Source organism: Rhinolophus sinicus, chromosome 15 (genome assembly GCF_057876585.1).
Source record: "Rhinolophus sinicus isolate RSI-liver-muscle chromosome 15, RSI-T2T, whole genome shotgun sequence".
NCBI lineage: Eukaryota > Metazoa > Chordata > Mammalia > Chiroptera > Rhinolophidae > Rhinolophus > Rhinolophus sinicus.
This window is the reverse complement of record NC_142515.1, coordinates 5,926,193-5,946,510: the sequence shown is the minus strand read 5'-3', so window position 1 is coordinate 5,946,510 and position 20,318 is coordinate 5,926,193. Positions and strand designations below refer to the sequence as shown.

At 44.0% G+C, this 20,318-nt stretch overlaps 1 protein-coding gene across 1 annotated transcript; it reads left to right on the top strand.

Moving 5' to 3' along the window:
* The first annotated feature begins 1,915 nt into the window (after nt 1-1,915).
* On the top strand, nt 1,916-3,045 carry LOC148755151 (thymosin beta-4-like). Its single transcript, XM_088792679.1, has one exon. The coding sequence runs from the start codon at nt 2,671-2,673 to the stop codon at nt 2,785-2,787; it is 117 nt and encodes a 38-aa protein (XP_088648805.1). The 5' UTR covers nt 1,916-2,670; the 3' UTR covers nt 2,788-3,045.
* Nucleotides 3,046-20,318: the final 17,273 nt, after the last annotated feature.

Below are 20,318 nucleotides of genomic sequence, written 5' to 3'. Positions count from 1 at the left end.
CCGGTTAGCTCAGTTGGTTAGAGCGTGGTGCTGATAACACCAAGGTTGCTGGTTCGATCCCCGCGTGGGCCACTGGGAGCCGTGTCCTAAAATAAATAAATAAATAAATAAATAAATATATGCCATGTTTCACTGACTATAAGACCGGGTCTTATTTTACTATAAGACCCGGTTTTATGTAACATAAGAGCGGGTCTTATATTAACTTTTGCTCCAAAAGATGCATTAGAGCTGATGGTCTGGCTAGGTCTTATTTTCGGGGAAACAGTATACACACACACACACACACACACACACACACACGAATGATTTCCTTGATCTTGCAGGTAACTGCCAGATTTGTGCATCCTGCTTGCTGTTATTCTTTAATATAGTGCCCTTCCTGCTTGGGGAACTGTAGGTTGTTTTAGGTATTAGGAGGTTTAGACCCTGGATAGTCCATCCACATACAAACAAGTCTGGGAGGTGTTTGATTCCAAAGCAGACGTATGCTTGCTTGGGATGCTTGCGGCCAACCAAGTGTCGGCACTGCTTGGTAGAGCTGGGGTCATTACTCATTAATCTTGATTGATTAGAAACAGATGTGGCTTAGCTGTGCTAAAATGTGGATCACCCAAAAGATCTTTCAGACAGTGTCAAGTGTGAGTAGGTGGGAGGAATTCGGGGACAATAAGTAACTGCTCTCTAGAAAGAATAAGGCCAGGGTAGGCCCCTGGCACATGGGAGGTGGGACATAAGAGAGACTTGATGCAACTTGAATCCTTAAAACGCTTGTCTTCTCAATCTGTCACAATCCTGCTCATTGTTTAAAGCCCGGCTTCAATGTCACCTCTTTCAGGAAATCTTTCTGACTCACCTGGGAGGATTGTGCAGTCCAAGTACCTTGCTCAAACATCTGCCTGGTACCTTGCATGTGTCTTGACAGAGCACTCAGCACATTATATAGAGTTAGAGGTACTGTGTTTCCTTAAAAATACAACTTAGCCGAACAATCAGTTCCAATGCGTCTTTTGGAGCAAAATTAATATAAGACCCGGTATATTATAGTCCATTACATTATGTCATATCATATCATATCATATTATAAAGACTGGGTCTTATAGTAAAATAAGGCCAGGTCTTATATTAATTTTTGCTCCAAAAGACACATTAGAACTGATTGTCCGGTTAGGTCTTATTTTGGGGGAAATGGTACTAGGTCTGACTCCTCACTAGGATGTGACACCCTCAAGGGCAGGAAAAGGAGGCATCTGGAATCCTGACACCGCACAGGCTGGGCACAGAGTGGGTGTCATAACTATTTGTTGCTTGAATGTTGAATGAAAATAGAGGGACCGAGTAAAATTACCCCCCAGATATAGTTGTTCCTGAAAAATTAGGCAATAAGAGAAGTTTGACTTCTCTGAACTGCTCTTGTGCCAAAAACCTTCTTGATAAACAATTTCTTACCTAGGTCTGCTGGGGCCAAAAGTAGAGAGAATAGTATAAATGACTGAGAAGATTTCCGTTCAGGACCAACTCCGCCCTTTATTGGCTGTGTGGTCTCAAGATGTCTCTTAGCCTCTTGGGACCTCCATTTCCTTATCTGTAAAATAGGCTTGAGAATGATGCTGTTTGTCCTTTAGGGTGGGTGAGGGAATTGCTGAGAAACATAAAACTACCTTTGTAAACTGTGAAGGGCCACAGAAGCAATTACCTTACAGTTGGCCAGACTTCATTTGAATGTCTTCTTAGGTAAAGTGCCCTGAGAAGCCACGCCCATCACCTGAAGAGGGCAGCAACATCCCCCAGAGGAGCCCGGAAGAGCCTGGAAGCCATCCACATACAAACGTCCTGTGAGTGTTGTTTCTTTCCCTGATTGGGTTTTCCTCCAAGGCCAAGTTGGGGTGCTGCCAACCACGTTTGAACTCAAAGCCTGATGTCCCTCACAGAACTATCTCCTGCAGCAGGACTGAAAATGTGTACAAAGGAAATGGACCATTACTCAACAAAACCTACCTTTGAGAAACGGCTATTGTTTTCAACTTCATCCTTTGGCCGTTTTAGAAAATTATTTGTGAGTTTTACTTGGGCAAACAGATGTGAGGGCACCTTAGAAAGTTAAGATTGGCAAAAGGTATTTTACCCTTTAAAAAAGTTGTGAGAACACTGATATTTTACAAAGTTGGCTGCATGGCATATGCAGGAAAATAATTTGACAATGACCAAGGTCACAGTGACCTATGGGATTTGGGTTTGAACTAGTCACCAACATGCATGCAGGGTTTAGCTGTGTTTGACTCACCACCTCCAAATTGTGCATTCATTCTTTTTTCTCTTTTTTTCAATATGGCAGTTTTAAACGATAGGTAAAAGTAGAGAGAATAGTATAAATGACCACTATTTTTCCCTCCCCCAGCTTCAAGGATTATCAACTCTTTGACACTCTTGCTTCGTCTACCTCTTTTCCTTTAAAAAATTATGTTCTTTTAAGACATATCTCCAACACCTCATCCTTTTGTCTACTAAATACTTCTGTGTGTATTTCTTAAAAATAAGGACAGTTTCTTACACAATCACACCATTATCATCGCTAATGCAATCAATAATTCCTACTCCGCGACCACCACTGCGCAGACTGGACTCCACTGGTGCACACGCCTTGCCCCACAACCATCTGACAAACCCGAGATGGCTGAGATGGAGAAATTCAGTAAGTTGAAACCGAAGAAGGCAGAAACCCAAGAGAAAAATCCACTGCCTTCAAAAGAAATGCCTGACCAGGAGAAGCGAGCAGGCGAATGGTAACGAGGCACTCACCGCCAGTACACACTGCACGCTCCACAAGCGTTGCCTTCTTGCTTTACTTCTTTTAGCTGGTTCACTTTGTAAGATGCAAAGAGGATGGATCAAGTTTAAAATGCCTGCGCTGCCCCTTCTCACATCAGCACCTCCGACAACCAAGGCCACACCTGCCTCTCCCGTCTCCCTGTCTGGCTGGCAGGGAAGGAAAAGAACTTGCATGTTGGTGAAGGCAGAAGCTGGGTGGGACAACAGTGAAATCTAGAGGTAAAACCAAGCTCGTCCAAGGGGTCCTGCAGGCTGTACAGTGCAGTTTCATCAGAGTGCCATTTTGTTGTTGTTGTTGTTGTTGTTGTTCAAATGATTCTAATTATTGGAATGCACATTTAAAAAAAGAATGCAAATAAGTTTTAAAACTGGAAAAAAAAGAAACTAATAATGTCTTAATATGATCTAGCAGTTTGTCCATGTTCCATTGTCGTTAGTTGTCTCAAAAATCTCTGTTTACAGTGGGAAGGTCTCAGTCACCCCTTAGCCAAGTGATCAGTGTGAGCATCGCACACAAGGACACAGAATGACATCACAGGCCTTCTGCTGTGACAAAACTATGCGTGCACTTCAATCGTGCAGGATCCTCACCCACTTTCCAACGAATCTGATCATGTCTTTAGGCCTATCTTCTAGTTTTCAAGGAATACACGGGAATAAGTTAAAACTATATCACGAGGAAACAATCAGACAAATCCATGGGACGGACATTCTATGAGATAACTGGCCTAATTTCTTCAAAAAGCGTATGACATGGGAAAAAAGAAAAGAGTGTGTTGGGGGCGGGAGCATGTGAAAGGACCGTTCTGATGAAAAGAGCTGATAGAGGACACAATAACTTTGATTGGCTTTGACTTTGAAAAAACTCCATTTGGGGAAATTTGAGTAGGGACTGGCTTACATGAGATTAGGAAATTGTGAGTTGTCTTAGACACAAAAACGATATTCTAGTTATGTGAGAGAATCTCCTGATTTTTAGGAAATACAGGTTATATGTACAGGGGTGAAGAGCTGTGATATCTGCAGCTCATGTTGCAATGGCTCAAATACCACATGTGCAGAGAAAGACAATCCGGCAAAGGTTACAACTGCTGAATGTAGGTGACGGGTATATGAGTGTTAATTCTACTATTCTTTCTGTATGTTTGAATTTACATAATAAAAAGTTAGAGAAAAATGAAAAGAAAACAGCTGATAATTCCTATTTCACTATTTCATAGGTAGGATGATACTAAAAATATTCAACGACTGGTATGGAATATAAATTACTATAGAAATAATAAAATTAATAGTTTTATTATATATAAATATATATAATGATATTTATATACATATAAAGCTATTTCATATATAGAATGAAGGGCATGTATTGTAGTAAAAGTTATTCATCACATTATTCTAATAATTTCCAAATCGTTTTTTGAAGTTCAGAAGTTGTCGGTGAGATCTTCTGTTTAGCACAGCTGTCACCAGCTAATGGCACCATGAGCCGACGCAGGAATTGCATCAAACTCTCCTAATGGCTTTCTCATTAAACCAGTAGCACTGAGTGACATACAGTCTCAGTAAGTAGAGAATCACGTTTATCCTCCACAGTCTTTCTCTGGACACTGGGTTCTCTCTCAGCTTCTACTAAAGCCAAAGCATCTACATTTAGAATTTTTCTAGCCTTTCTCATACTAAGGTTTTTACATAGCTGATCTCTCTGATATCGACTATCTTGAAAATACTTTCTTAGAGTATCATAGAAGTCAGCTAAATTTGATTATTTTTGTTTGCTTAAAAGCCACAGAGCTTTGCAAATATCAACGGGCCAAATTTCAGGATTAAACAGATTAAGAGACATCAAACCTTACTATGTTTATTTTTTTAAATCATTAAACAGCAAATATAGTCTCATGTAATTTATTAGACAATTTGGTTTTTTTCTTAGGAATTGCCACTTTGTTGTTTCAAAAGGCATAATCATATTTCTTTCTTTTTCTAATCGCTTCTGCTCCTTTCCATGGTTTTCTTCATCAGTTTTATATGTTCGATCACTGTTGTTATTTTATCAGCTTCAATAACATTTCTTTCTTGTAGAAAACCACTTTGTCCATTGTGTCTACACTGTACACACAAGCCACCTGTTAGTCACCTAGTAGCCGTCTTGGTTTTCAGAGCAGTTATCAGAGAGAGAGAGATCACATAACTTTGATGACATATTCACATAACTTTTATTACAGTACATTAGTATAATTGTTCTATTTTATTATTAGTTATTATTGTTAATCTCTTACTGTACCTAATTTATAAACTTTATCATAAGTATGTTTGTATAGGAAAAAACCTGGTATACATAGGACTTGGTACTCTCTGTGGTTTCAGGCATCCACTGGGGAGTCTAGGAACATATTTCCCCTGGGTGAGGGGGAATTTCTGTACAGTCCTGCATGGCTCAACGACAGGCATACATTCTTAGAAATGCGTCCTTAGGTGAGTTCGTCGTTGTGTGAATGTCGTGAGTGCACTTCCACGAACATGGATGGTCTAGCCTACGACAGACCTGAGCTACAAGCCTGGTACTGTACAAAACGACATGAGATTAAACCAAGCAAAAGAGAAAATGATGCAATCCACAGACTTGGTAAACACTTAAGATAGCATGCTGTTTTACAGCAAACATTTATTTTAATAAAAGTGCACTCAAAAGTAATAATAAAAGCATAATAGTAAACTCATAAACCCATAACAGTTGTTTATTATCATTATCAAGTATTATACTATACAGAATTGTATGTGCTGTACTTTTATAAGACTAACAAATACGTTTGTTTACACCAGCATCACAACAAACACGTAGTGCATTGTGCTGTGACATTATGCTGGCTAGGAGGTCACTAGGCAAGAGGAACTTTTCAGCTCCCTTATCTTACGGGACCACTGTTGTATATGTGCTCTGTCATTGACCGAAACGTAGTTATGCAGCACTTGACTGGTTGGAATCATAGTATGTAGCCTTTCCACATTGGCTTCACTCACTTAGTCATGTGCATTTAAGGTTCTTTCATGTCTTTTCATGGCTTGAAAGTTCATTTCTTTTTAGTACTGAATAATGTTTCATTGTCTGGATGGACCAGTTTATTTATCCGTGGTGACCAGTAGTTTCATGACAGAGTGTGCAAGGGAGGAAATTGAAGTGGGCACGGCCCCCTGTTGCTAGAACATGGAGGCCTTCCCCATAGCGCCTGGGAGATGGTCCTCATCTGATAGATGCAAGGAACCCACAGAGGGATATTCAGTTTGAGGGGATAATGTGGGGACTAGGTGTTGGTTTGAGGATGCCAGGCCTGAGACCACACGTAGACCATGTTACTAAGTGTGGGTTCCATCACTTAACATGCAACCTTCTGGGCCTCATTTTACTGATCCTTAAAATGGGCTGATGCTAATAATACCCAGTCCTGCCTACATTACGGGGTTGCCATGAGAATTACCTGAGAGAGTCAAGAAGGGGCTTTGTGCATTGTTCTGCCCAGCCCCCAGGAAAGCCTCTCCCTCCTCCTCATCACACTGTTCTCCTCTGGTTATTCAGATAAACACTCGTTTGTGTTTCTTCTGGTCAAAAACCAGAGCAGATTCCCTTCCAGAGGAGAGAGAGATGGAATATCTCCCACTCAGCCGGGACTCAGTCTACCTGAAGGCTTTCTCCTCGTTCCTTTTCCACCTGAGGTCAGTAGGTATTTCCTGAAGCCTCAGAACAGGAGCACAGCAAGGGTTCTTCCATCGTTAGATGGAAGCACAGCACAGGGCCTCCCATTCCCAAGACAGCTGCTCTTGCTCGGGAGCTGGCAGTTCTACCCTTTTCCTGCTGTTTCTGCACCTGCGCATTATTGACCGAGAGGCCGGGAGCTCCCAAGTGCTCGGGCATCTAGTGTGTGTTGATGGCCTGGCATGCAGCCTGTATGCCATGTCCCAGCTCCCATCCTTATCCTCCCGGTGACATGTCTCAAAGTGCCTCCAGGTGCTGAAGTCCCATGGGACCAGTGGCATTAGAGAGTAAGGGTGAGGTCCCTGGAGAGTAGCCACTAATTAGAGTCACCAACTCATCCTGGTTTGCCAGGGACTTCCTGGGTTTAGCACTGAAATTCCCACAGCCTGGAAACTCCTCAAGATGGTCACCCTACCACTAGTCTAGATTGAACTCAAGGATGCAAATGGCGTTTAAGGGATGGTGATTTCGTAGGAAGCCGCCCACCCTCTTTTAACAGGCTGTTCTTTTCTGAGAGAGATTGGCAAAGCCTGGCAGCACCCTCGGCCAATCAGTGCTAGTCAAACTCTATGTTGAATTATTCACTTGTAGGCTGTATAGACAAGAGAAGTAAGCACACCTGAATTCAGATAAAGACAAGCCAAAGGAGAAATCCATCACCGGAGAGGGGAGGGGAGGGTGACTAGACCAGTCCTGGCCTCCAGGGAATGCCGTAAGGCAACTGGGGTCCTCCACGCAGTCAGGACCAACCGTCTCACCTGCCACTTGGTGTTCTGTAAGAGGGAACTTTCTGTTCTTCCTTTCAGAAAGGAGGCATCATCTCTGCCCACACCCCCCAGTCCAGGCCATCAGCTCTACTCCAGCTGGAAGGAGTCGCTGTCCATTCAGCCCTGGCTTCTCTCCTGAGCCCCCTGCCCCTAGCACACCGGGTGTCCCAGGAAAGCACTAAGGCCTCCTGCACAAACTCACTTCCTGTCCACTGGTGATGGAGAACCCCACTGTGGAGTGATGGCCTCAGAGGCTTCCTGGCCACCTCTCCCAGGTCTGGGAGGTAGCTTCAAAGAGCACTAAGAAGTGGCCTTTGGAATCAGAATCACCTGGGGTTTGAATTCCTTAACTGTGTGCCCTGGGGCAAGTTACTCAACCTCTCTGAACCTCATCTATAGGTAGAGATGGATGATAATACCTTTTTCATAGGGTGATTGTGAGGATTCAGTGACAGAGAATGTGAACGCCTGAGAACAAAACCCGGAAGAAGCTACTGTTGTCTCGAAACATGTCTTCATCCCAGATGCACAGTTTTGTAGATAACACATCCAAAACCACTAGTGCTGGAAGCTTTTCCACAGATGGGGTCCCCCGGAGAAGCCTGGGGGCTCTTGTGGGACATGAACAACCTTGGGGGTTCAGGCCACCTCTCCCTCATTTTACCTGTTGACTACGCTGGGCTTTGGGTAAGCTTCCGAGGGAAGAAAGAGTTCTCCTCACTAATAAAAAAGGTCCTGAAACCGCAGATTGGTCTAGCCCAGCACTGTACTAGAACTTTCTGTGATGACAGAAATATTCTGCAGGTGCACTGCCCAGTACAGTAGCCACCAGCCACACGTGGCTACGGAGCCCTTAAAATGTGGGCTAGCACAGTGAAGAACTGCGGTTCCAATTTTATTCTATTTTAACTAATGTCAGTCTAGCCACATGGCCAATGGCTACCACACTGGGCAGCACAGGATACTAACCGTTTATGTCCCAAATTGGGAACTGAGACAAGGGCAGCATTGTGCTGTGCCCTAGGTCACAAAGCCGGTGGAAGAATCAGCCCAGGCCTCCTGCCTCCTCTTTCAGCTGCGTCTGCTCCAGACCATCGCAGACTCAGAGAATGTTAGCTCAGTAGACATCCTCTCGAGCAACATTTGTCCCAGATTGAAATAAACAAAGAGCAGGCTGGAGCGCTCACTCCGGAGCCCCCACGGGGCTTGGCACCCTGCTCAGGAGGCTTGGCTATCCTGGGCTCAGCCTGCCGTGTCCTTGGGGTGGTCCTGGCACTGTAGATGCAGGCAGCCCAGAGCCAGGCAGGGGTCAGGGGAACTTGCCTGGGCAGCTGCAATCTCAGCAGCCCCTTTCTTGCCCAGCACCCTCCTCCCCTGCCCCAGTTCGGACAAGAACGGCCAGATCCAGGTGGAGGTGAGCCACATTTCTGCAGCCTGTGTTCACATTCCACCTGCTCACTCCCTCAGCTTGCCCACTCAGCAGTACCCAGGTGGAAAACCAAATTAATCCCCATCTTTATCCGGAGGCTGGCACTCAAATGTCCACCCACCCAGGGAGAGTGGGCACACAGTTACGAGTGAGGCTGAGTGACGTCCAAGCCCTCAGGAGAAGGGGGATGGTGGGAGAGATCTCTGGCACCTTTCCCTGGCCATCTGTGCCCTACCAAATCCAGCGTGATGCGCTTTACCACAGCTGATAATGGGAAATCGTGCTCCAGGCATACGGAGACCTGGTGGGACCAATTGTCAGCCCATTTCCTCAGCTGGGGCATGTGGCATCTCCATCCCTCCCTGCCTCCCTCTCTCCTTTTCTATTCCCCACTCCCTTCCCCTTTCTCCTTCCCTTCTCTTTTGTTGGAGTATACTTTTTGTCAAAGTGTAACATATATGCAGAAAAGGACACAAATCACAAATTTATGGCTTATTGAATTTTCACAAAACAAACATACCTATGGAACCAGCACAAAGATAAGAAATAGAACATAACCTGCGCTTTTGACAATGCCCCTCCTTTCCCGTCTCAGTCAGGACCCCATCCTCCAGACTTCCTTCATTGTGGTGCATTGGATGTTTGTGTCCTCTCAAAATTCTTGTGCTGAAACCTAATCCCAAGTGCTATGGTATTTGGAGGAGGGGCCTTTGGGGGTAATTACGGTTAAATTAGGTCATGAGGGTGGAGCCCTTGTAATGGGATTAGGGCCCTTATAAGAGGAGGAGGGAATGACCTTGTGATTTCTCTGCTCTCCTCTAGGAGAGGGCACCGCAAGAAGGTGCCCATCTGCAAAGCAGCAAGCACACCTGGGTTCGCCGGCACCCCGACCAGCCAGCACCCTGAGTCCCGACTTCCGGCCTCCAGAACCGTGAGAAATACATTTCTGTTGTTTATAAGCCACCCACCTCTGGTATCTGTTTTAGCGGCCGAAGCTAAGACGCTCACTGGTCATTAATGCCGTCTGTTTATAAACTTGTGTACTTCTTTCACTCGGCGTTATGTTTGTAAGATACACCCAAGTTGTTGAGTCCAGCAGTTGTTCAACTGTGGATGGACGTTTGAGATTTTTCTGGGATAGGGATGCAAACAATGCCGTTTGGAACATTCTTATCACGGGTTTTGGCGAATGTACATGTAAGGCCACGTTTCTTTGGGGCATCTTAAGAGTGAATTGCTGGTTACAGGGTATGCAAAGGTTCAGCATCAGTAGACGCAAACAACAGTTTTCCATTGTTACACCCATTCACTCTCCCAACAGTTGAGTATGAGAGCCCGGGAGCTCCACCCTCATCACACTTGGTGTCAGTTTAACACATTTTAGCCATTCTGGTTAGTGTGATCTGTGATGGGTGTGATTAGAAGTTGCACTTCCCTGGAAATTAATGAGGTAGAGCGTCTTTCTGTGTGTTTATGGGCCAAATCACTTCTTCTGTCGAGTTCCTGCGTGAGCCCCTTTTTCTGCCACAGGCGCACCTCGTCTTAGTGCACCTTGCTTGATTGTGCTTCACAGATGTGGCGTCTTTTTTCCACAAATTGAAGCAAAACCCTCCACTAGCAAAAAAGATTGCCACTCACTTTATTACGATGCAGTGGTCTGGAACTGCACCTGCGGTATCTCCGAGGTGTGTCTCTATGTTGTCTACCTTTTCCTTACTGATATACATATATTCCAGACATGAGTTTTAAAAATACATATGTGTGTATGAATATACAAATGTATATATATGTATATGTATATACACACATACACACATATGTATATAGCCAAATATCTTCTTTGCCCCACACAATACTCTCTCAAAGGTGTGTTTTGCTGAACAGAAATATAATTTTCTTTTTCTTTTTGAAGGAGGGCCTATGCAGGGCCCATGTGGGGATGGAACCAGCAACCTTATCAGCACCACGCTCTAACCAACTGAGCTAACCAGCCACCCCTTAAATTTTAATCTAATCCAATTTACCAATTTTAATCTAATCCAATTTACCAATCTTCCTTTACGGTGAAGTGTTTTTACATTTTATTTAAGAAATCTTTACCTATTCCAAGGTCATGAAAATTTTCTGCTGAGTTTTTTTTCTAAAAGCTTTATTGTTTTACTTTTTTGTATTTTGATTTTTGCATATGGTGTAAAGGGTCAACATTTGTGTATATTATGTGATCTAAGGATCAAAATTTATTTTTTCTCTATGAATATCCAGTTGAGTCAGCACCAGTTATTAAAAATAACCCTTTTCACATAGCGCCCCATTGTCACATTGGTCCTAAATCAAACGTAGGTCTGTTTCTGAACTCTCTTTGTTCTAGTGGCCTATTTATTACAATGTAGATTCATAATAACTGTTGGTATCTGGTAGTAGACATCCTCAAGCTTTGTTCTCCTTGGACATTCTTGGCTCTTTGCATTTCCATATAAATACTAGAATCAGCTTGTCAACTCCCACAGCCCCCAATTAATCTTGCTGGAATTTTGATTGCATTGAATCTATAGGTCAATTGGGACGAATTGACAGCTTTACAATAGTGAGCCTTCTAATCCACAAACCAAGTATATCTGTCCCTGTATTTAGGTCTTTAATTCCTTGCACTACTGGCTTGTGCTCTGTGTAGAGATCTCGCATAGCTTTCATTAGTTTTATTCCAAGGCATTTGATATTTTGTGGGTGCGCACGTACGTGCACAAATATATTTTAAATAGTAATATTTTAAAAGTTTATTTTCTACCTGTTCGTTACTAGTATATTGAGATGCAATTGATTTTTGTTCATATTGACCTGGTTTTCAGCAACCTTGCTAAATTCACTTATTAAGTCTAAGAGTTTATCTACAGATATTTTCATTTTCTATGCATACAATCATGTTTCCTGTGAATAATTACCTTCTTATTTGTTCCCTTCCATTCTTTCTTTTTTTTATTAAACATACTTAATTTCAATTTTTTTTTATTGGGGAACAGTATGTTTCTCCAGGGCCCACCAGCTCCAAGGTTTTGTCCTTCAGTCTGGTTGTGGAGGGCGCAGCTCAGCTCCAAGTCCAGTCGCTGTTTTCAATCTTTAGTTGCAGGGGGCGCAGCCCACCTTCCCATGTGGGAATTGAACTGGCAACCTTGTTGTTGAGGGCTCTGCTCTCTAACCAACTGCGCTCTAACCAACTGAGCCATCCGGAGGCCCCTTCCCTTCTATTTTTGATACCTTGTACTTTTTACCTCCTTGCTTTTGCTGGGACCTCTGTACAACGTGAAACAGAAGTGTTGGTAGTGTCCATCCTTGTGTCCTTCCTGATCTCAAGGAGAGAGCTTTGATTATTTCACATTCGGTAAGATGCTTACAATAGGTGTTTTGCAAATGTTTTACCAGATTAGGGATGTCTTTACCTTTCTACAACCTTCTATTCTTAGTTTTCTGACTTTCTTTTTCTTACTATGAATGAATATTGAATTTTACCAAATGCATCTGATTTTTCCCACGTTTTGGTTAAACGTGGTAAACTACATTGATTTTGTAAAAAAAAAAAATGTTAAAACAATCTTTCATTTGTAGAATCAACTGACTTTCTTGTGAGGTATTACCTTTTTCGTATCACTGGATTTAGATGGTTAATACTGGGGGTACAAAGAAAATGTACACATTTTAAGAGATGTTGTCTATGTATTACTTTTCAAAGTTGAATTGAATTACGATAGAAATGTCTAGTATGACGTTGGCTCAAAAGATGGCGTTAATGAAGGCTAGTGCCATTCATTGTATTACAATTTTAGTAGTTTTTTCCTTTCCTAAAATGTGTATACATTTTTTTGGCACCCTCAGTATTTTACTAAAGGATTTTGCATCTTGTTTATGAAAGAGATTCCCTTCTGATTTTCCTTCCTTGTAATGTTTTTATCAGATTTTGAAGTGAAGGTTATGCTGGCTTTACAAGATGAGTTAGGCAGTGTTCCTTTTTTTTTTTATCCTCTAGAAGACTGTGTAAAATTGAAGTTGTTTCTTCCTAAATTATTTGAAAGAATTCTCTGGTGGAGCCATATCAACTTGGAGTGTGTGTGTGTGTCTGTGTGTGTGGTTTTCTACCCAGTTTTTCTAATTGTTTTCAGTGAGAAAATTGGTCTATTCAAAGCTACTGCATCATAATTGGAAGCAGAATTTCCTGATAATCTCTTAGATGAGCTTTGCTGCAAGTGAGTCACCGCCAAAAGTCGAGGTGTGAAGAGCTTGCACCCCAGCTTTACATGCACTGAGCAGGTGCAAGTCTGGGCAGTGGGCTCGCCTACCTGGCAGTCTCAGGCCCACGTGGGGAGAGGGGGCAGGAGGAGCCGGGCAATCGGGCAGACGAGGGAGTAAATTCTGGCTCAGCCATTTTACTCTTGGTAAGACCTGGAGCTAGTTACCAAACTTATTTCTTTATCTGTGAAATAGGGACCATCCCTCCTACCCCACTGGGATGCTCAGGGAATTAGAATTTGGTTAATACACAGAACTGGCCAGACACTGAGGTGCCTCCTGAGAAACAGACTGTGGTGCAGTTGTTATTGTGTTTGAAATCACTGGGCCTTAGCCCTTGGCATTTTGTAGGGCACCAAAGACCTGGATGGGGTGAGAGGATGCTGCCTCGCTGCCCCTGCTGTCAGAAAGAGGCTGGTCCCATCCCGTGACAGGCTGCCCTTCCCAGCCCACGGGTGCGTGTGCTGTCGGGCCAGGACCCTCTCGGGCACAGCCTGTGGGCTTGCTCAATGCAGCCCCTCCAGGACCACAGCGCAGGGTGGGCTTGACCTCTGACTACCTCTTCCAGACCAGGGAAGTGAAGCAGGTCATGCTGGCTGAGCTCTGAAGTCCTGCCTTTGTGGAACAGCCTAGAACTTGGCCCTGTGGTAGGGATAGGGCTGGTTGGTACAGACCCTTTGGCTCAGCTGTGATGAGCTCATACCTGAATGCCAATGGCCGTGGATTTGTGAGGCTACATCATCAATTCCATGAAAGGATGTTTCTCTTCTCAGCGGCTCTCTACCCTGGCTGCACTCTATAATCCCCCTGGGAGAGTTAGCGACATGTCGACACCCACGGCCCAAGTCTGGGCTCCCATCTAGCTGATCTAGAGTGAGACGAGCCACTGGTACAGTACGAGCTCACTGGGTGGTTGTCATGAACAATCAGGGTTGAGAAGAACAATCTAAGTCTGCATAGTCGTTCAAGTTGAGGCAGGAGGGGCCCCCGTACACCCCCGTCAAGCCCTCCTCATAAAGGGGGACTGAGGCCCAGAAGAGCCCTTGGGCCGGTAATGACAGGGTGGCAAACAGGGTCTATTTCCTGCCCTTGCCACTCTGCGGCTGTGGCCTGAGACAACTTTCCCTTTTTAGAGAACGGCAGTCAGCCAGCATCTCGGCCCAAACCAGGTCAAGGCTGTGGGCAGAGTCCAGGTCTGGGCCACCATAACTGCTGTCACTCACAGCATGCCCTCTGCCTGCCAGGCTCTGGGCACTTTATATGCGTCACACAGGTGGCATCATCCACACTCTGCGGTGATGACGGTGAGGCCCCCTGGGCCGAGGCTACGTGGGAGAAATCATTCTGGCTTGGGACCTATGTACCGTGTTTCCCCGAAAATAAGACCTAACTGGAAAATAAGCCCTAGCATGATTTTTCAGGATGACATCCCCTGAACATAAGCCCTGATGCGTCTTTTGGAGCAAAAATGAGTATAAGACCCAGTCTGATTTTTGGGGAAACACGCTTTGTTCCCTTAACCCTCCCTCCCAGGGGAGGCCCCGAAGTCAGCTCTCTGGCCCCTCCCTGGGTCTGCCAGCCAACCGAGGACTGAAGGGAAGGCAGAGAGCTGCCCCCATGAACCTCAGTCTCTGGCAGCCCAAACCCCATCCAGTCTTCTGCACACAAAAAAACCCAAAAACAAATTGGAAGAAGTCCTGCTGGGCTTTAGCAGCCTCACCTCTGGTCATTTACATATTCATTAACACATGTCTGCCATTAAAAGAAAATGATGGTCATTTGATGCCCATATGTTCCCTTTCAAAATGACAGACGGATGTTTATCCTCCTGAAAAGAGCGAATTCTAAAGCAGACGGCTGAGCACACATCTTCCTGATTGGCAGGGAGACAGTCTTCTAAATTAGGAAGGTCTCAGCCCAGCCCGCCAACCAGCAGATTCTGTCCACAAGGACACGTGTTAAGGCTCCCACTCTGACGCTGTGAAATCTGTCTGAATATCACGGAGTTTGTTTTCTTTTTTTTTAAATTTAAATCTTGGGCCCCGTGTTCAAATTATGCCTCCACCATTTATTAGCTCTGTGCCTTAGAGTACGTTAAGTTTCCTCTCTCTCGCTCTCTCTTTTTCTTTTTTATTGGGGAATATTGGGGGACAGTGTGTTTCTCCAGGGCCCATCAGCTCCAAATCATTGTCCTTCAATCTAGTTGTGGAGGCTGCAGCTCAGCTCCAAGAGCAGTCGTTTTCAATCTTAGTTGCAGGGGGCGCAGCCCACCATCCCATGTGGGAATTGAACCGGCAACCTTGTTATTAAGAGCTGGCTCTCTAACCAGCTGAGCCATCCGGCCGCCCCTCTGGAAGCTCAGCAGCAGCTCATTGTCTTCAATCTAGTTGTGGAGGGCGCAGCTCACTGGCCCCTGTGGGAATTGAACCAGCAACCCTGTTGGTGAGAGCTCACAATCTAACCAACTGAGCCATCTGGCCGCCCCCGAAGTTTGCTTTCTTTTAAAGGAAAATGTTCAAATATGTTGGCAGGAAATGCACTCTTCCACCTTTTGGTTTAAAAAAAAAAAAAAATGCTTCAAAGGACATGAGGCACCCTTCCTGATTTTCCCATGTGGCCTTAGGGCTACAGGGAGCCCCTATAGGAAAGGGGAGACTGTGGGGTTCCGAGGACCAGATTGCAGGTGCAAGCCCCAGCTTGGCCCTCACCTGACTGCAGGACCTTGGATAGTCCACTTCCCGCCCGGTGCCTCCATTCCCTAGCTGTCTCCGGAGGGAATTGGACGAGCTCTGTTGTCCATGAGTCTGGCCACCCATTGGGGTCACCTGAAGAGATTTTCAGTCTGTTGGTTTTTCAAACTCTCCAGTTTCTTCTGAAGTGTAGGCAGGTTTGGGAGCCCTAGCTGACTGACGGCCAGGGCCCTGTCGCTCTGACATTCTGCATCTGGAGGAAAAGAGCAGAGCTCTTGGCTGCACAGCCTGTCTGACCTGAGATTTCTTGCCAGCTTCGATCCCTGGTATGTGTAATTACAACAGGTCTGGTTAGTTCCCGGGTCGTATGCTCAGGGTAATGACCATAGCTCACATCTGTCAAGCCTTTCCAGCGGGTCAGGCACGTGCTGCACACAGTTTTCTCATTTCACCCTCAGAACGTACTAGGAGGCAGCTACAATTATGAGCTCTAGTGTACAGTTAAGAAAAACCACAAGAATTTAATAGGGTACAGGACTTCTAAGTGGTAGAGTCAAGACTAGAACTTGGTCAGCTTGGCCCGAGCTGGTGGCCTTAGCTACTCCATCATTCAGTCAAAGTCATGGAGCCACTCTGAGAGACGCAAGATGAACCTGCCAGAAAGTGGCTTCCTCAAAGCATCACACTCTTCCCTCCTGGAGCCCTGGCACACCAACCAGGATGTTTTGCCACCTTCCTGAAAAGGTGTGCAGGGGACCAGTTTCAGTCTGTGACTGAGGAACAATGACCAGTTTCCTGAACACCCCGGTCCTTCTGAAGTGGGTCAGTCACCCATGTGCTGTCCTACTCCCTGTGACTCTGGAAAACACCCACTACATGAATGAGAAATGAGCGAGATGGGAGCCTGGGCACTTGGACGCATGGCTGTCCTCTCCCGTCTCTGGGCCAGGCAGTTGTTCAGCTGCCTCCCTGCCCTTGGTTCTGCACGTGGGCTTGGCACAGCACCTCGCCTGTGCCAGCCACACAAGAGACCTTGCCTGGTGGCCAAAGCCCCTTCAGCTCCTCCTTCGATCACCTCCAAAAAGTTCAAGGAATCTTTGATGCACACATTATTATTTTGTTTCTCATTTGATCTTTCCAAACCACAATTAATCCAGCCTGGGCATAGGAGTGCCCCAAACACAAATGTATGTGGATACATGTGCCCTTGAGGGAGAAATGAAGAACTATTTAGCCAAGGAAACAGACTTCAGAATGCTGCCTCTGGGGGAGGTAATGCTGGTGCTGGTGCAGAATTGGCTTGAAAAACAAGAAAAGGCAAAACCACAACGTCACATGCCAATGGTTGCTCTTTTGAACAAGAGCAGCTGACATTCCAAAACAGATTGTTACTAACATGCTAGATGTTTGAACAATTTTAGGCACACCCAGCTCCGGCTGGATTTTTCTTTCCCATCCAATTTGTCATAAACTTGCAAAATGCAAATGACGTTGGGACCATCTGTGGGAGGTGGTGCTCGCTGTATTTACGCAATTAGGGCCTTGACCTCACAGGGAGGCCAGACACTGAACGAGAAAAAAACCTTTGATGTGTGTAGATGATGAACCTTTTCTTTCTTGCCAACTTCTTTCTCAAACGTAGTGTTAAACTGGAAAGCAGTTATCCTGCAAAAGATGGCATTTCACTGAAACGCATGAGGCTGGGCCGGATGAAGTGAAGGGAGCTAGAAGTGGACAGGAATTGGTTCTCATTTGGGTCAGTTTAGAAACAAAGGCCTTGATGGCGTATTTCAGAGGCTACTCATCCGCACGTGATATGTGCAAGTGACTCTGTTTCAGCAAAATGTCCTTCAGCTGGGATGAGTTAAATCAATTATGGAACCTCCATATCACGGGATATGATTCCGCCTTTCTAAAGAACCAGGCATATCTACATACTTACCAATCATAGCAAGATATATTGTGAAGGAAGATGTACTTTTCTCACATTTTGAAGTGAAGTTTGATTTTTGAATCTTGTGACTATATAACCAATTCAAAGTATAATTCATGATAAAATATAATAAAATCAATTAAAAACTGACTGGCTTTGAGCAAACCAAAGATATTCTTCAAAATAGTCATTGAGGTTATCCCTCGTTATGGAATTTTGGATAATTTCCACATTCTTCTTCTATGTTTATTATGTTTTTATAATGTGTGGCATTTTGATAAATGAAGCTTTTTAAAAATTATTGAATGAAAGCCAAGGACATTAAGAACACTAGCAAATGAAACTGATGTGGTAGGACTAATTAATAACCACATCAACTGAACAGTGGTGGGAAACGGAGATAATAGGAGAAAAGGTGGAAAACATTGTCTTCTAATGTCACACGGGTAAGGTAGTATTGCTTTAAAATTTTTCATGATAAAAATACATATACATTAAATTACAAAAATTCAAAAAAGTAGGGAAAAATCACTTCTAGATCCCCCTCAAACACAATCACTGTTTATAGGCTCATGCATTTCCTTTTAGTCTTTTATTCTGGACGTAGGTATCCTTGGGGTCAGACATAGCAGAACCACTGACCACCATTTACCTGGTTAGTCAACTACTGAAACTGCAGTAAGATTAACGTTTTCATTAGTTGTGGGTCCTCAGTCCCAACAATTGTGACCATGTTGATTGAGTGAAGACATCACCTTCAAATGGAACGTTTCTGCTCTGTTTCCGTGGCTTTGTGGCTTATTTCTTTTTAAGCACTGAATAATATTCATTGTCTGAATGGACCACAGTTTGTTTATCCATCCCTACTGAAGGACATCTTGGTTGTTTCCAAGGTTTGGCAATTATGAATGATGCTGCTATAAATATATATGTGCAAGTTTTTGTGTGGACATGAGTTTTCAAGTCCTCTGGGTAAATACCAGGGTGCACAACTGCTGGATTATATGGCTAGAGCATGTTTAGTTTTGTAAGAAACAGCCAAACTCTTTTCCTAAGGGGCTGTGCCATTTTGGATTGTTACCAGCGATGAGGGAGCGTTCCTGTTGCTCCACCTTCTCATCAGCATTTGGTGGTGTCAGTGTTCTGGGTTTTGGTCATTCAGATAGGTGTGTGGTGGTATCTTGTTTTAATTTTCATTTCTCTGATCTGGTATGATGTGGGGCATCTTTTCATTTGCTTATTTGTCATCTGTGCATCATCCTTGGTGAGGTGTCTATTCAGGTCTTTTGCCCTTTTTATTGGTATTTAAAGAAACTGTACTTATTTGTCGGTAGTATATAGAAATACAGCTATTTTTGTATACTGACCGTGTATTCTTAAGTTCATTTATATAATATTTTTAACAGATTTCTTGTGATTTTCTGGTAAGTAATCATGCTGTCTACAAATACAGTTTTATTTTTTCCTTTCTGAACTTTATGCCATCTATTTCTTTTTCTTGCCTTAATGCACTGCTAGGACTCTGTTGAATTTTTTATTTCTATACTCATCTTTTCAGAGATTTAGTTCTCTGGATGCAACTTTTTGGTATAGCATCCTATTCTCGTCTTACTGATGCAGTATCTTCTGTTCTCTCTCAATAATAGTTTTTTTTTATTTCATTTTTTTCTTCCATAGTCTTTATTTCCACTAAGTTCTTTTTTTTTCCTGTTTGTTTCTTTTGGTTTCCTGAGACATTCTGTTTTCTAAGATGTTTAATAATCCCTGGTTGTCTATTTGTGATTGTGAAATGAGGACTTCAAAACGTATTGAATGCTCTGTGTACATGATGGGACTTGTTGATTTCGTCCTCCTCTACAGGTGGACCACTTACTGGGGGAAATCCTGTTATCCCTAGCTTGAGATGCTTCCCCATGGCTAACCAGATTTCCCCAGGGCATATTCTTCCCGTTTCTGTCTGGAGAATAACAGTCTTGCTGCCATCCTTCTCGGAGTGCAGGAGAAAGGAAAGGCTGTTGGGATGGTATCTGATATTTATGTGAACCGGGTATGGTGCCCACATCTTTCACTGTGTCTGGCATCCCCCAGCTTAGATATTGTTTTACCAAGATGTGTCTGGGGTGGGGCTGCCACACAGTCACTTAGTTTGGGGGGACATCTAGGAATCCAAGTGATTACCAAAGAGTTTCCACCCAGCCCTCCTCATTTTAGCACAACCCCTTTACCTCCTTTTTGGGAGTCCTTGCTATTGACGGTTCCTAGGCCTTTTCAAGGTTCAGCAGTGTAGACCAATGGCTCTCAGCTTTCCTCACTGCTGGGGTAGGACTTGGTGTTTTGGGGTCTCCTAAGTCAGGTACAATCAGCTCATTTGATTTTCGGTTTCCAAACTGTCATTGCTGTTCTCTCTGTCCTTACCGGTTTCTATTTCTGTTTTTGTTTGTTTAATCTTTTTATTGTAGTGCTAGTGGGATTTCAGGAGGAAGTGAAGTTAGATGCTTGTGTTTAACCCACCATTTTGACCCAGAAGGCCTCCTGATATCTGTTACTTGCCTAATAAAAAGCTAAATAAAATTATGTCCTGATTCTTCTTATATGGCAAATCTTGCACATTTAAAATGCAAAGTTAATCCCCTTGAGCTGT